The sequence below is a fragment of the Ctenopharyngodon idella genome, chromosome 8, assembly GCF_019924925.1.
Source record: "Ctenopharyngodon idella isolate HZGC_01 chromosome 8, HZGC01, whole genome shotgun sequence".
NCBI classification, from domain to species: domain Eukaryota; kingdom Metazoa; phylum Chordata; class Actinopteri; order Cypriniformes; family Xenocyprididae; genus Ctenopharyngodon; species Ctenopharyngodon idella.
In genome coordinates, this window is record NC_067227.1 from 17,610,186 (window position 1) to 17,627,345 (window position 17,160).

Genomic DNA, 17,160 nt, shown 5'->3' on the forward strand with positions numbered 1-17,160 from the left:
GATTTTTTTTTCCCCCTGCAGCCAATAAAGTGATGTGTTTGGTCACCAAACATGTTTTAATTTTGATATTAAATTCCTTTTTTAAGATTACATTTATGTATTTAAATTTGATTTTCTTTTTTTATTTAAATTTTAATCAAACTTAATATCAATATTTACTGTAATAACCCAACTGTTATAACTGGTATTTAAACAGAAATGTTGTAGATTCACATTAACTAATCTAATTGGTGGAAGGAAGAAGTCCACTTTATTTTATTATAATTGTAGCAATAGTTTCTTAATGTGTTTAGCTACTATTTTTGTTTATGGATGCCTGGCTTTGTTTGCCTTATTCCAAGAAATGTAAATATTCATTATGAAAGCCTGATGAAAGGAAAACATTATCTGTTTCGGGGTAGGAAACAAACATTTTCACTAGAAGCGTTGTTAATTAAATAAAATTAGCTTGACTTCCCATAGCACTTTGAAGTAGACAATTCTGCTTTGAACTCCAAAGGCTCCAGATGCTTAGCTGATCAAATATAACTCACATATCCTATGCAATCAATAAATTAAATTGAGAAATTGAGTATGTGTCTGATTCCAGGTGGTTTCTGGTCAATTGGTGTTTTCTGTGGCACGGGGTTCGACTCGGCCGGTCAGGTTGAGATTGGATCAGGTTCAGGTGTGTGATGGACGCTGGCATGACCTACAGCTTGAGCTCCGTGATGTCAGGAGTGGCAGAGAGACTCGATATATTGCAACAGTACGACTGGACTTTGGACTGTATCAGGTACACACACTCACACACAAATATATACATCCACACATAAGTGGTCTGCTAACCTCTATTATGTTGCTGACTCACTGTTATAATCCTGTTGTAATCCATAATCTGGAATTCTGGAATATCAGATCCTAATCTTTGTGGATTAAACTACAAATCAGACACAGGTCACTGGTCTAGTGATTAAACACTGAAATACATGCAATATAACTTAAATGGACTAATTTAATCTCACTTTCTCTCCATTTCTTTCTCTTCAAATCTCTCTGTCACAGGGAACAGTCATTGTTGGGAATGAGATTAATGGTGTAAAGGTGAAGCATCTGCATGTGGGTGGAGTTTTAGGGTCAGGAGAGGTGCAAAATGGGATACGTGGCTGTATTCAGGTTCGTCTTTGTAACTTTCAGTCATATTTGTAGTCTGTTTTTATTATAACCTGATACATAGGCTTAATTTACAGGTGGGACATGTCCCCACCAGTTTTTGCCAGGGTCGATATTGTCCTCACCACTTTTTGAAACATCTTGCAGTACAGATGTATCTAATACAAATTAAGCATCTCTAGTTGACTAGCAGAATTAAATAAGAGGCTATCTGGTGCTGGAATGGGTTGTTTTTGAAACCATTGCACAGACTAGCGCTTCAATCTATCGCTAACTGTTGCGGAAACCCCCTATTCGTTCTGTTGAAATCATGAAACAAAGTGCACAGAAACGTGTCCCTGCTCTTGATATACAATCACTGATGAACATCTTTGGTTTTAATGAGAAAAGAAAACTATACGAGGGCAGATTAGAACCCAGAACCTCTGGCATGCTTAACAACAGATCTACCGCCAGACCATTAGAACTCACAAACACTAATGGCGGATCAATGTATTTATTCACAAACCAAAGAATCTCGAGACTAACAACATATTGTTATTATAGTAGATAACATGAGTTCTATATTGTTAAAGGTTCCCTAGAATTGACATTTTACAAGATGTCCCCAGAATGTGTCTGTGAAGTTTCAGCTCAAAATATGCCATAGATTTTTTATTATACCATGTTTTAACTGCCTATTTTGGGGTGGAATTAAAAATGCTCTGATTTAGGGTGTGTACACCTTTAAATGCTCGTGCTCCCCGCCCCCAACCTCACGACTCCAATAAACATTGCATAAACAATACTGAAGTTCACACAGCAAATATAACTCTCAAAATGGATCTTTACAAACTGTTTGTGATGCAGCAGATCACGTAAGTATGGCATGTATTTTGTGGATGTTTGCTAACATTTGATTCTGAATAAGTTTGAAAGTGCTGCACGGCTAATGGGGCTAAAGCTGCACACAGTTGGAGAGACTCGATAAGAATGCAGATGCGTTTATGAATTATACAGACTACAAACGTTTTTGGGTTAAAATGAAAATAACGACATGGCTCTGGTCTCCGTGAATACAGTAAGAAACAATGGTAACTTTAACCAGATTTAACAGTACATTAGCAACATGCTAACAAAACATTTAAAAAGACAATTTACAAATATCACTAAATATATCATGATATCATGGATCATGAACAGTTATTATTGATCCATCTGCCATTTTCGCTATTGTCATTGCTTGCAGCTCCACGACGTTAATACCGACTTGAACATGGGCTGGTATATGCAAAAGTTGGGGGCCGTACATATTAATGATCCCGACTGTTGATCTGTTAAACTCCATGTACTATTGAAATTGATTTCTGGACATCGTAATGTTATTTTTTGGGCACACTCACACACACTCCTGTCCCACCCACTTTTAAAAGCAAAGTTACGCTACTGACTTGATGTAACCTAAACTGTGCTCACCGCACTTCTACTTTGGCAACTTTCTTTAATGTATAAATTATTGGTAGTTATTAATTCCTAATGGGGGCATTCGTTTTTAACAAGCTGACAATTAGTTGAATAATTAATGAGAACTTAGAGAACAGAGATAATATAAAAGTTCCTTGAGATGTGCAGTCAGTAAATCAATTATCAAGTAAATTCCCATTTATAATCATTATTATAAATATTGTTGTTTTATTGGAAACTAAGGACATTAATTTTATTAATTGATTATTTATTTATTTAGCTAATGTCAAAGGTGAAGTGTGTAACATTACCTGTGATGCACAGAAAGATTGTATCTAAAGGTTTGATCAAAAATACAGTAAAATCTCTAACATTGTGAAATACTATTAAATTGTATTATATATTATCTAAAATAACTGAATTTTCAGCACATGATCCTTCAGAAATCATTCTAATATGCTGATCTGTTGCTCAATGTAATCAATGTTGAAAACAGTTGTGCTGCTTAATATTTTTGTGGAAAATTTATTTATTTTATTTTTATTTTTTGATGCGTCATTATTTGGGTTGATATTTATGTCTGTGTGCTGAATGTTCTGGCATGTGTCCTCAGGGGGTACGTCTGGGGGTGCGTCCTGATTCCCCTTCATTGCCCCGCCCTTCCAGAACCATCAAAGTGGAGACTGGCTGTAATGTTGGCAACCCGTGTAACTCCTCCCCTTGTCCCTGCCCACAGCCAATGCACCGATGAATGGGATCGACACACCTGTGTTTGTGAACCAGGTAAGATATGAGTTATGATCGTTGAATGCAAAACGTACAGAATGAAAATGTTTCGTATACAAACAATGGTGTTTAAAAATTTGAGACCACTAGTGAAGATTTATGTTGCATTTTTAAAATGTAATTAAATTTTTCATTACATTTTATATAACCAGCATAAGAATTTGATCACAAATTTACAGAATTGTACATTTTTGTTTTAAATCATTCAGTATCCTAAAACTTTTAGTTTATTTCCAGGTTTAAGTTTTTGAATCCTAGATTTTCAATGTGGTGTTAGACGCCTGCATATATGTATTAATAATACATTGAGCATGTCAGTGGTTTCTATCCTAACAGTCTGATGGTTCACCCACACAGAGTAAAAGATACATTTACAAATTCTGCCTGTGTTTGTATGAGCTCCCATCATGTCTAAATGAAGATACAGACTCGTTCACTTCATTATCATGCCGTTAGAGTTGCATCAGCCCAGTGTTATTAATAGTGCTGTGCAGAAAGAGAAATCAAAGACTCCCCTCATAAACTCTGAATTAATTTTTCAGACCCCCTCCTAGAGTAAACCCACACGTACAACCTTACACACACACACACACACACACACACACACACACACACACACACACGCGCGAACAGTGCATAAGAGACGAGTGCCTAAATTTAAGAACAGCAATATCTCTTCTTGCTCTGTTGTTTGTTAGATTCCCATACATAATTTTGCATTTTTAATACATCTCTGCACTGCAGCGTGCTAGTTGAATGTGTGTTCAATAAAGTCACTTTTTCTGAGGGCTTTATTGTAATCCTGTACTGACTTCCATATCATTCAAAGCAGTGGAAAGCTTCACCAGAAGAGCATATGGTTACATTACTGCATTCCATTTCTGATTAGAAAGCTTTTTTTCATTCGTCTTAATAGGGTTTGCACATGCTTCTATACAGTAGTTCAAACATCTCTCTGCTGAAAGCGAGAGAGAGAGAAAGGGGGTTATTGTGTCTTTTGATCACTTGTTGTGCAGATGGAGGCTTTTCTATATGACTCCGATGAAGATGAGATCAAGGCTGTGCTGTTTTATGTGTTGAGATTGAAATATCTCAACACATAAAACAGATTGAGATTCTGTCCATTCAGTTCCTGTATGTTTTATGCTGTAAATTCAATAAATATGTATGTGAAGGTTTTTTTCTCAAGTATATTTAGTTGTTGTGGATTTCATTGGGGCATATGTATGATTTTCTTTATTATCTAGGATGGATTTCATAATGTTTATTGCATTATTTTTTCCCCTGATATTCACTTATAATGTTAGTCATGTTTTATTTAATTTTTTTGACTCTTTAAACAGGCGTTTTTTGCAGATGTGCCTTTAAGCCACGTAAAATGAGTAACAGCATAAGCAGAGAGTTTGCTGTCGCATCCAATATATTTGGCACTGCCTCATCCTGCATTACGTTGTTGTATGTTCACAAAACAATTCACTCTGAAGCATGTTGCTCATACTGTCAAGGTTGAATTGATGTGATTAGTCATAAAGTTGTGCAACAAGTCTTTTTTTTTTTTTTTTTTTTTTTGCAGTTTACTTTCAATGAAGGATCTTCTAAGCTCTGAATGTACCTTTTCATTTTTTTAATCTCAAAAGGTCAGAGAGAGAATTAGATTTTTTATGATATAATGACACCTTTTAAAGACATGCTGGCATACAAACACCAGAACACTCTCTCCATCTGCCATTAATTGGTTAAACAGATAGTCCCACCCCAAACTCACACCATTGGTTGAGCCAACTGATAGCAGTCACAGTGATCATACTTTACAGTGAAAGAAACATATGAATAGCTTACTTACAGAGTCTCTGCATATTAAGCTGAGAAAGTACTTTCTAAAAAAATGACATACTTAATCTTTAAATATCATTGGGGTTTGTGTTGTAACACTTTACTTTTTTCAAATACAGGATTCTATGGTAAAAGCTGTATGGATGCATGTCAGCTTAACCCATGCGAGAATCAAGCAAAGTGTCACAGGAAGCCCAGCTCCTCTCACGGATATATCTGTGACTGTGAGGACAGTCACTACGGACAGTACTGCCAACACAGGTACACATTCATACACATCACAATCATGCGCAATTACATGAGCACAAATACACACTAAATGTACACACACGTCACTACTTGAATTGCCCAGTAACAATATCTAAACATACTCAAAACAAGATCAATTTAGATCAAATAAATTTTTTTCAAATAATTTTTTCCTTGTTTTAAGCAGAAATCTAATAAAATGTAGTGCTGTTTATACTTTAAAAGATGCCTATAGGCTAATAAAAATACATTTACTTCAAGATACACTACCAGTCAAAAGTTTGGAAACATTACTATTTTTAATGTTTTTGAACGAAGTCTCTTATGCTCATTAAGGCTGCATTTATTTCATAATAAATACAGAAAAAACAATAATATTGTAAAATATTATTACAATTTAAAATTATGGTTTTCTGTTTTAATATACTTTAAAATATAATTTATTTCTGTGATGCAAAGCTGAATTTTCAGCATCATTACTCCAGTCTTCAGTGTCACATGATCCTTCAGAAAATCATTCTAATATGCTGATTTGATACTCAGTTATTATCAATGTTGAAAACAGTTGTGTTGTTTAATATTTTTTTGGAACCTGTGATACTTTTTTCAGGATTCATTGATGAATAAAAGGTTAAAAAGAACTTTTCTAACAATATAAATCTTTACTATCACTTTTTATCAATTTAACACATCTGTGCTGAATAAAAGTATTAATTTCTTTCAAAAAAAAAAAAAAAAAAAATTACTGACCCCAAACTTTTGAATGGTAGTGTATATTGTTACAAAAGATTTCTATTTGAAATAAATGCTGATATTTTTTAACTTTTTTATTTATCAAAGAATCCTGAAAAAGTATCACAGGTTATAAAATAATATTAAGCAGCACAACTGTTGACAACATTGATAATAAATCAGCATATTAGAATGATTTCTGAAGGATCATGTGACACTGAAGACTGAAGTAATGATGCTGACAATTCAGCTTTGCATCACAGAAATAAATTATATTTTAAAGTATATTAAAATAGAAAACCATAATTTTAAATTGTAATAATATTTCACAATATTATTGTTTTTTTCTGTATTTATTATGAAATAAATACAGCCTAAATGAGCATCAGAGACTTCGTTCAAAAACATTAAAAATAGTAATGTTTCCAAACTTTTGACTGGTAGTGTATGTTTTCTGAAAACTAATCTTTTATCTTAACAGTTTTGCTTTTCAAGAAAATGTAACTTTATTATAAGGCTGATTTTGATGGAAAGAGAAAAATACTGAAAAAGGATTTCTGCCGTGTACTGTACCTCCTCTGTCCTGAAGTCCAGTTACTCTTACACTAATATGTAATCTCTAATAAATAGACATGCAAATGTACCAGTAAGATAATCAGTGATAAATGGGCAAAGACTTTATTGATGCATTCAGGTTTATGGTCGAATTTGTGTGTGTGTGTGTGTGTGAGAGAGAGTTTTTTTTTTTTTTTTTTTTTCCGCACTAATCCAGTGTTCAAGCTTATCCAAAAGCCTGGATGTGTACGGTGGGTAGGTTTGTGTTCATGTTAATGATGCATTTGTTCTGCTTAGCTGCATGTGTGTGTGTGTGCTTAAGGTTTGCTGCCTTTGAACGGATGAAAGTAGACTTAAGTTTGCCGACAGACTGTGACTCATGTGACCCTAAATCAACCCCTACCTCAAACACACGCACACGCTCAGCCAAATCCTTCAAAACAGCGGCAATCTCATCTGCTCTCTTTTATCTGTCGGCTCCATCTCTCTCTCTCTCTGTCACGCTGGCTCGCTCTCTGTGTCAGATCTGCCCTAGATACATAGGTATTTGATCAAATCTAACTGGGTCTGTTTGTAGGATCGAGCAGCAATGTCCTCGCGGTTGGTGGGGCAGCCCGACATGTGGACCCTGCCACTGTGAAGCAAGTAAAGGCTTTGACACAGACTGCAATAAGACCACTGGACACTGCCACTGCAAGGTACACACAACTGAATACTTTACCTAAAAAATAGGTAGTCATTAGTCACCACTAATGGATTCATCAAAGACCTTTAATCCAGATTTTTGGCCCTAATTTGTAATCTGAGGTTCTGATCTGTTTTCTAACCTGTTTGGTGTGAACTGTGGCAACAATGTAAGAAAAGATGTCTACTAGCTTAGATTCCTAAACCCTTTTAGAGTTTCTATAACCTGAGACCAGACATACTCTATATACACGCCATAAGAACTCCATGCCATACTTTCTTAGGATAAGCTGTCACTGACGTAAAAGCCGTTCCAACAACCAGCAGCTTCATAAACATGCTGAGCGTTATGCTCCTCTGGGAACACTTCATGTTCCTGTCCTTCTCAGAGTTTCAGGGGAGTGAAAACAGACTTTCTCAGGATCAGCCTGTGGTGAATCTACAATGTATATTTTTGCAGTTACAAAAACACAGTTTACAGTTTTTACAATTTTTGCAATTTGCATTACAAAATAATAGGGAAATAAACTAAACTATTGCAATGCAGATGCAATATTGCAGATCCTCAGTTGCCTGCAGTCACCACAGCTTTAAATTGCAGTCATAATTTGGATGACTACAGCTATAGTAATGGCCTATGTTAGGTTACTTTCTCTCACTAGCTGCATGTTCTTCTGCATTTTTTCACAAACTGTCATTTTGCAGGTATGTACAGTTAAAACCTTCCAGTTTTGTTCTCTAAATGAGACCACTAGTTATTGTCAAAAACAAACATGTATTTTAAACATGTACAGTACTTTAGAGTTGGTACTATTTTTAGGAGTAAATGCCTGCTATATACAGTATAGCTGGTCAGGGAAGTGTTAATTGGTTTGTGTGTGTGTTTAAGTGTAATTAAGAGATTAGAGATGTGTGTTCTTCACTCTGGGGTGCTATAATAAAGCATTACTCACCCTCACACTGTACTGCATCAGGCTTTTCATTATCCGTATATTACACTCCAATCCCAAAGGAAAACATGAACACACACAATAATTTAAGGCTTTGGAAATATACAGTTAAATGATTTTATTATTATTATTATTATTATAGCTATTATGATCAAAACATGAATGTCGATATTTTTTATTATGTTATAATTACTAGGCTTTGTGAATTTTTTTTTAAAATCGGTTTTGTGTAAATGCATGCGTTCATATAGATGTTTTTGTGTGTACCAGGAGTTTCATTACAGACGGCGGGGCAGTGACGTCTGCCTGCCATGTGACTGCTACCCAGTGGGCTCCTTTTCAAGGTCATGTGACCCTGAGAGCGGCCAGTGCCAGTGCCGACCCGGCGTGATTGGCCGACAGTGCAACATGTGTGATAATCCGTTTGCTGAGGTCACACAGACAGGCTGTGAAGGTACATGCACATCCATCCAACCAGTAATCCCTTCATGTTACCAATATTTGTTAATCATTTCCTCACCCACTTGTCTTAGTGATCTATGATGGTTGTCCGAAGACCATAACATCAGCAATCTGGTGGCCCAGAACAAAGTTCAACCTGCCTGCTGCTGTCCCTTGTCCCAAAGGATCAGTAGGTGAGTGTGATTAATGTCTGTGTCTTTTATGTCTCTTTTTTGAAGTCCGTCTAATCCATCAGTCCATCTCTTTTTTTTGAAGGAACTGCGATTCGACATTGTGATGGAGAGAGAGGATGGCTGGATCCAGATCTGTATAACTGCACCTCTCCTCCTTTTGTGGAGCTAAACACAGCCGTGAGAAGCTATACTTACACATTTATCATCCATTTACTATAATAAGGGCTGTTTCACACAGGCTTTTTTTTTTTTTTTTTTTCAGAAAATAATGTTTTTTCTGAAAAAAAAAAAAAAAATTTTCATTGAAAATTTTGTAGGGATGCATAGATATTAAAATTCTAAATTATTGGCCGTAATTATTTTCATGTTAGGGCTCATAACCAATAAATGGCTGATATTAAAATTCTACACTATTTTGTAATTTTAAACAAATAGAATGCCTAAACAAATGCATTAGGCAACACAAATTTATAATGTGCTGTATGAATAGGATAAATGAGCTTGCACAATTGCACAAAAAAAAGTTGGGACAGTATGGAAAACACAAATAAAAAAAGAAAGTAGTGATTTCTAAATTTACTTTGACTTGTATTTCATTGCAGACAATGTGAACACAAAATATTTCATGTTTTGTCTGGTCAGCTTACTTTCATTTGTAAATATACATCCTTTCCTGTCATTCAGACCTGCAACACATTCCAAAAAAGGTTGGGACAGGAGCAATTTAGGGCTAGTAATCAGGTAAATTGGTTAAATGATGATGTGATTTGAAACAGGTGATGTCAACAGGTGATTGTAATTATGATTTGGTACAAAAGCAGCATCCAAGAAAGGTCTAGTCCTTTAGGAGCAAAGATGGGCCGAGGATCACCAGTTTGCCAACAAATACCTGAGAAAATTATTGAAATATTTAAAAACAATGTTCCTCAAAGAAAGATAGGAAGACATTTGCTTATTTCACCTTCAACAGTGCATAACATAATTAAAAGATTCAAGGAATGTGGAGGAATTTCAGTGCGTAAAGGACAAGGGCGCAAACCGTGATCTCCGATCCCTCAGGCGGCACTGCATCAAGAATCGTCATTCATCTATAAGCGATATTACCACATGGGCTCAGGACTACTTTGGCAAACCTTTGTCAAGTACCACAATATGTAGATATATCCACAAATGCCTATTAAAACTGTACTGTGCCAAAAGGAAGCCCTATGTTAACAGTGTCCAGAAGCGCCGTTGACTTCTCTGGGCTCGGAGGCATCTGGGATGGACCATCAAACAGTGGAAACGTGTACTGTGGTGAGATGAATCAGTATTTTTAGGTATTTTTGAAATGGACGCCGTGTGCTCCGGACCAAAGAAGAAAAGGATCATCCAGACTGTTACCAGCAACAAGTCCAAAAGCCAGGGTCTGTCATGGTATGGGGTTGTGTCAGTGCCCTTGGCAAAGGTAACTTGCACTTCTGTGATGGCGCCATTAATGCTGAAAAGTACATAGAGATTTTGGAGCACAATATGCTGCCTTCAAGAAGACCTCTTTTCCAGGGACGTCCATGCATATTTCAACAAGATAATGCAAAACCACATTCTGCACACATTACAAAGTCCTGGCTGCGGAGGAAGAGGATACAGGTACTTGACTGGCCTGCCTGCAGTCCCGACCTGTCTCCAATACAGAATGTGTGGCGCATTTTGAAGCGCAAAATGCGACAACGAAGACCCCGTACTGTTGCCCACCTTAAGACTTGTTTGCAGCAAGAATGGGACAAAATTACACCTGAAACACTTCATCACTTGGTGTCTTCAGTCCCTAAACGTCTTTTAAGTGTTGTGAAAAGGAATGGCAACATTACAAAGTGGTAAATGCTTTACTGTTCCAACTTTTTTTGAAATGTGTTGCAAGAACCAAAATAGGAATTTTTTTTTTTTTTTTTTTTTTTTAAACAAACAAAAAAAAACAATAAAAATCATAAGGAACACATTAAATAATGTGCTGTTGCATTGTCTGCAATGAAATACAAGTAGAAGTAAATTTAGAAATCACTACTTTTTTTTTATTTGTGTTTTCCATACTGTCCCAACTTTTTCTGATTTGGGGTTGTATATAACATCCACAAATCATTAATCTACATGAAACCGAATCAAAACTCCACAGTTTGTTGCTTCAAACTGCTCATTCTTCATAAATGAATTCAATACCCATAGCTCATGTAGACACAGGAAGTGTGAAACAGAGCTAAGGCCCATAACTTTCACATGGTCATGCATACAGTATTGGAGCCAATTGTCTACATTATATAACCATCTTTTCAATGTGTTTGTGTGTGTGTGTGTGTGTGTGTAGCTGGAGGCCGTAGAGAGAAATGAGACAGAACTCAGCACCATCATTGAGAAAAAACTGGCTCATCAGCTTCGTGATGTCACAGAGGCAACAACCCGTCTCTATGGCAATGACCTTCAGATAGCCGAGCGGCTGCTGTCTCGCCTCTTGACCTTTGAGAGCCTCCAGTCAGGCTTTGGGTTGACAGCCACTCAGGATGCACATTTCAATGAGGTGTGAATTACCTTAGGGAACCGATGAATAGCTGGAAATTTGAGATTCAAATTTTATTGAGATTGATAAGACTGGTTGATTAACGTCTCATTCTGTTCTGTCTCTCGCACTGTCTCTATCTGCAGAATGTGTTACGAGGCTGCAGTGTTTTGTTGGGTCCGGGCAGTGCTGCATTGTGGAGGGGTCAAAGTTCAGGTCAGAGCGGAGCGGCGGGATTGGCCGATCTGTTGGAGCAGTACGCCCGCATACTAGCCCAGAACATGAAACAGACCTACCTCAATCCTGTTGCACTTGTCGCCCCAAACATCGGTCAGCATCAATACACAACAAACACAAACAATACCATACAAAAGTTTGGGGTCAATAAGTTTTTTTTGTTTGTTTTTTTTTAAAGAAATTAACACTTTTATTCAGCAAGAATATTGGACATTTAATTGATCAAAAGTGACAGTGAAGACATTTATAATCAGGGCTTGACATTAACACCCGCCAACCCACCAAATGCGGGTGGATTTTAGCAGTGGCGTGTAATGCAGTCACTCCTACTAGCCATCTGGCAGGTTGAATTTTATATATAATATATACACTTTTCAATTGTAGTCTTTTTAAAAGGCATCTGAAATCATAAACTAAGTGCAATGTAGTGTTGTCAAAAATAACGATTTTTTTTTTTTTTTTTTTTTTTTCAATACATATCTATACTGAAATATCTGAAACACTTCCAATACTAATTTTCCGAAGAATAGATACACAATGCCAGCTGCGCTTTCTCGCTCTCTCATCTCTCCGACAGCAAGTTGACACACAAACCCGCCTCCCCTCACTCACTCGTTTCATTTGCTCTGGATGAATATTGTTGGTGTTACAGGGCTTGAATTTCGGCGTGGGATTGCGCGTATTGCGCATAATTTTACTAATTCTGGCAGATTTTGTGCTAACACCCAAAGTGCACACACATAAAGCCCCCTCTCAGTACTAAATTGAGTTTTTTTTCGGTGCTTATTGCGCTTAAACAGTCAAATAAACACAATATAATGTCAAAATGCTGGTCTTGGCGAGTATTCATGTAAACACGGTCAGTTATGTTTTAAGTGAACGTAAACAGTTGAGAAAGAAAATGCATATGTAACAGTATAATAGATCAGTGTGTCAGGTCTTAAAGTGACAGCAGCCTAATATATACCTGCTGCCAAATTATGAGATGATAATAAAAATATCTATATGGCAGTTTTTTCCCATGGTATCGATGTCAAAATTGTGGCCAGTGAAAATGCTGAGTGGCTAGTACCTTTGGAAAACCACTAGCCACAGTGGCTGGTGAGCAAAAAAGTTAATGTCAAGCCCTGATTTCTATTTCAAATCAATGCCCAAATAATTTTCAAAGAATCCTGAAAAACTATGATAATAATAGTAAGTATTACTTAAGCACCAAACCAGCATGTTAGAATTATTTCTGATGGGTTTTGAGGGAATGAAAATATCCGGGTCAGTTTAAAATTCTCGATTGACCTGTCTTGAAGCAGTTCTGTTGATTTGCTTATTTTTTATTTGTGAAGGAACCTTTCAATTTTGAAAGTTTCAAGACCAGCAATTTAAATATATATATTACGGTAATGGACATAATACTTTAAATGGTGTGTGGTATGTTGTTTTAAACCAGTAAATATTAATTTTTGTATGTGACCAGCAAAGAACTTAGATTCTAGAGGACAGAGAGGCTTAGTCAGCTGATGCTGAGAAAAAGTAAATATCGGAAATATTCTGTCATGTGTAGTGTGAGATAAAGCTGAGAAAGATCAATGTGAGACTAACACCTGCAGTGTGCACGTACAGTATGATCTTCAGAAACTGCAACTGCAGCACTACAGAGAGCAGATCTATTAAAAGAATCCTGTAGTTCACACAGTGTGTTTGTTTGTGTGTTGCAGTCATGACTCTGGATCGCGTTGACAACCACACACACGTCCGGCGACGGTTTCCACGGTACCACAGTACTCTGTTCCGAGGTCAAGCGCTTTGGGACGCTCACACACATGTTGTGCTGCCCCCTACTGCACTAGTCCCACAGCGCAACATCTGTAAGTCACATACACACTCTTTAAGTCCACTTAAAATGCTTAAAAGCACTGAGCAATACTTTGTGTTTAGTTTCAGCTCCATCTCCTGCTGGCCCTGTAAACCTGTTGGCCAATCAGACGCTAGAAGCGACGGCAGCACGACGTTCTTTGTCACTGCAAGAGGCGCCTGTCTCCATTGTCATCCTCTTCATCTATCGAAGCCTGGGGGCTGCTCTTCCTCCTAAATACCACACAGACCGTCGTGGGGTCAGGTTAGAAGAGGTCTAAACTAAAGATAATCAAAACACAGATCACTTGTGATCATCTTTCTAACCATGTGTGCATCTTTGCAGGTTACCCAGACACCCTGTGTTGAACTCGCCTGTGGTGAGTGTGTCTGTGTATAATAATCAGACATTTGTGGAGGGTTTTCTGGACACACCAGTTTTGCTGGAGTTTCGCCTTTTGGAGACCAGCAACCGCAGCAAACCGCTGTGTGTGCAGTGGAATCACAGCAGCCCGTGAGTTTGTGTTTGCAGTCCTTATTTACTCAATCTCATGTCTCAAGAGCAAATAAAACCACTATTGAAGCACTATTGTTTGACCAAATCATTCTACCGGTCAAACATTGAAATAATTACAATTTTTTAGAAATGATTCTAATATGCTGATTTGTGTTCAATTATTTTTATTAGGGATGCACCGATACCATTTTTAACAATTATGACAAATATAGGCTACGGTCCCTTTAAGACCGAATCCATGGATACTGACACATATCCTGTTTTCACCCAAATGTTTACGTCCACTTAAGCCATAACCCACTATATTTACGTGAGATACTCCACACGATGGACATTTTGACAACTATGTGTGCATTTGACCATTCAGACGCAAGGAGAACCGATCGCACGCAACAAAGAGAGAGAGCGTGCGAGAGAGAGTGCTTCTGGTCTGTGTCATTCAGCGCGATTCCGCCTATCCCGCCTTCACTAATCGATAACGAATTGTGATTGAAAGCATGTAGTTCGCAATGTATGTGTTGTCATCATTAATTTTGAAGTATTTCCACACCTCTGAGGCTGACATCTGCTCGGTGTCTCTGTGCACGGAAAATTCTGTCAGTTACGTCACGTGAGGTATCGATCTTTTGTATCGGGGGTATTTTTACGAGTACGAGTACAAGTACATGAGCTTGGTATCGGCCCGATACCGATACTGCTATCAGTATCGGTGCATCCCTAATTTTTATTATTATCAATTTTGAAAACAGTTAATAAAACTGCTTAATATTTTTGTGGAAACCATGATACATTTTTTTAAGGATTCTTTGATGAAAAGAATCAAAAGAACAGCATTTCATTGAAATAGAAATCTTTGTAATATTATAAATGTCTTTACTGTCACTTTTGCTCAGTTTAATTGGTCCTTGCTGAATAAAAGTATTAATTTCTTCATTTTTTCTTTCTTATCCCAAATTTTGAATGGTAGTGTATCACAGTTTCCACAAAAATATTAAGCAGCAAAAAAACGTTTTAAACGTTAATTATAATAAATGTTTCTTGAGCAGAAAATCAGCATATTAGAATGATTTCAGAAGGATCATGTGATACTGAAGACTGGAGTAAAATTCAGCTTTGCCATCAGAGGAATAAATTACATTTAAAATTATGTTAAAATATAAAAGTCATTTTTAATTGTAATAATATTTTACAATATTACTGAATTTTTGATCAAATAAATTATGGTGAGCATAACAGACTTTCAACAACATTAAAAAATCTTACCAACCCAAATTTTGAAAGGTAGTGCATATTGTTATTGTAAGAAATGAATGGTAAATACTGTGAATGTGTGTGTTCAGTGTATCAGCAGGAGGCTGCTGGACTGTGAGGGACTGTAGTGTGGTCTATAGGAACATGTCACATGTTCGCTGTCAATGCCACAGACTGGGAACATTTGGAGTCCTCATGGACAGCTCACAGAGAGAGGTATAGTACACAAAAAAATCAAGGCCACATAACTACTAAACAGCTATTCTTTACAAAAAGAGTCACATTTTCCATGTTTTTCAAGAATACGATTCTACATAGCAACATGATGTTCCATTGTGACATCTCCTTCAGCACAATCATCACTGCTGATATCTTTTTTCTTTTTCTCTCTCTCTTTTTGCTAAGCAGCAGTTAGAGGGTGACCTGGAGACCCTCGCCATAGTAACGTACTCCTCGCTCTCAGTTTCCATGGCGGCGTTGTTGCTAACAGTGCTGGTTTTATCGTGCCTGAGGGGACTGAAATCAAACACACGCAGCATTCATTCCAACATGGCTGCCGCTACTCTACTCTCCCACCTCACATACCTGCTGGGCATCAACCAGACGGAGCAACAGGTCAGAGAAGAGAGATGTCTGTGTGGGTCTGAATCTAAATGTGGGTTAGTGAGACAGACAAAGGAAGTTTGGGTGGGCTCGAACACAAAAACACTGTAACAGTCAAAAAACACAGTCTGTGTAGTCTGCTGAACGCACATTGTTATTTGTAGATTGAATGAATGAATGAATCAATCAATCAATCATTAAAAAAATATTTCATCATATGATTTTCTTTATCATTTGTCTTTGTTTTAAAATATCAAGATCCTAAAACTTGAAGTCACAGATTTTCAATGTGGTCTTAAATGTTTGTTGCCCACTTTACATTTTACAGCTTTTATAAGCCAAGTGTAACAGCAGGTTTTAAAGATCATGAATAGTTCAGTAGAAAGCGAGCTGATTGTCAGGATAAAGCACTAGGCAGCTTAAAAATGATTTGTCATTCAGAAACCGACAGCCATTAGCGCAATATGGTCCAAAAACCACTTACACCACACAGTGAGTTGGGAAACAGACGTTATTAAACACTTTTCTGACACAGACGCTCTCTCCGTGTCTCTATCGTCCTCAGACAGACACTCACACATTCTTTCTCTTTCTAAAGCGGGTTAACACCATTTTTAACAGACATTATTCTCTGGAGTGCAAACCACTCACACTAAAAGCCTGTTACTGCTGAGTTTATTAATTTCAACTGCTGGGCTGGGATGTGGGTGTGTGTCTGTGATAGAGTAAGTGTTCATTCATAATTCATCTTCTCCCTCAGACATTGACTTTGCTTGCGTGTATTGATTTTAGACCTTATATTCTCTTTTTTTTTGGACATGTACAGCAGAGAGTATTCAGTAAATGATGGGAATGGGATCAGGAACTGTTTTGAGCTGGATGTGAACTCACAACACCCGACTGAGCTCAATAAGTGAGAACACATGTGCCAACCACTAGGTCAGGTGTTTTTAAACTTGTCCCGGAGGACCCCCAACACTGCATATTTTGTACGTCTCCCTTATCTGACACACTCTTATCAGGTGTGTTAGATGAGGGAGACATACAAAATCTGGACAGGTTTGAAAACCCTGCACTAGTCCACTCAATGATCATTTTCTCAGTGCTGCACTCTGGCTATGAATTGAATTATCAATATGTACAACTACATGTTTT

At 37.1% G+C, this 17,160-nt stretch overlaps 1 protein-coding gene across 1 annotated transcript in view; it reads left to right on the forward strand.

Annotated features, from left to right (window-relative positions):
* celsr3 (cadherin, EGF LAG seven-pass G-type receptor 3) overlaps nucleotides 1-17,160 on the forward strand; it is a 93,048-nt gene that overhangs the window by 25,701 nt on the left and 50,187 nt on the right. Inside the window, 16 exon segments of the mRNA XM_051903887.1 lie at nucleotides 590-775; nucleotides 1,045-1,155; nucleotides 3,209-3,319; nucleotides 3,321-3,378; nucleotides 5,334-5,475; nucleotides 7,328-7,448; nucleotides 8,655-8,838; nucleotides 8,918-9,019; nucleotides 9,102-9,196; nucleotides 11,361-11,570; nucleotides 11,696-11,879; nucleotides 13,499-13,648; nucleotides 13,719-13,899; nucleotides 13,981-14,148; nucleotides 15,492-15,618; nucleotides 15,811-16,017. Of these exon segments, the coding sequence (XP_051759847.1) occupies nucleotides 590-775; nucleotides 1,045-1,155; nucleotides 3,209-3,319; nucleotides 3,321-3,378; nucleotides 5,334-5,475; nucleotides 7,328-7,448; nucleotides 8,655-8,838; nucleotides 8,918-9,019; nucleotides 9,102-9,196; nucleotides 11,361-11,570; nucleotides 11,696-11,879; nucleotides 13,499-13,648; nucleotides 13,719-13,899; nucleotides 13,981-14,148; nucleotides 15,492-15,618; nucleotides 15,811-16,017 (2,337 nt within the window).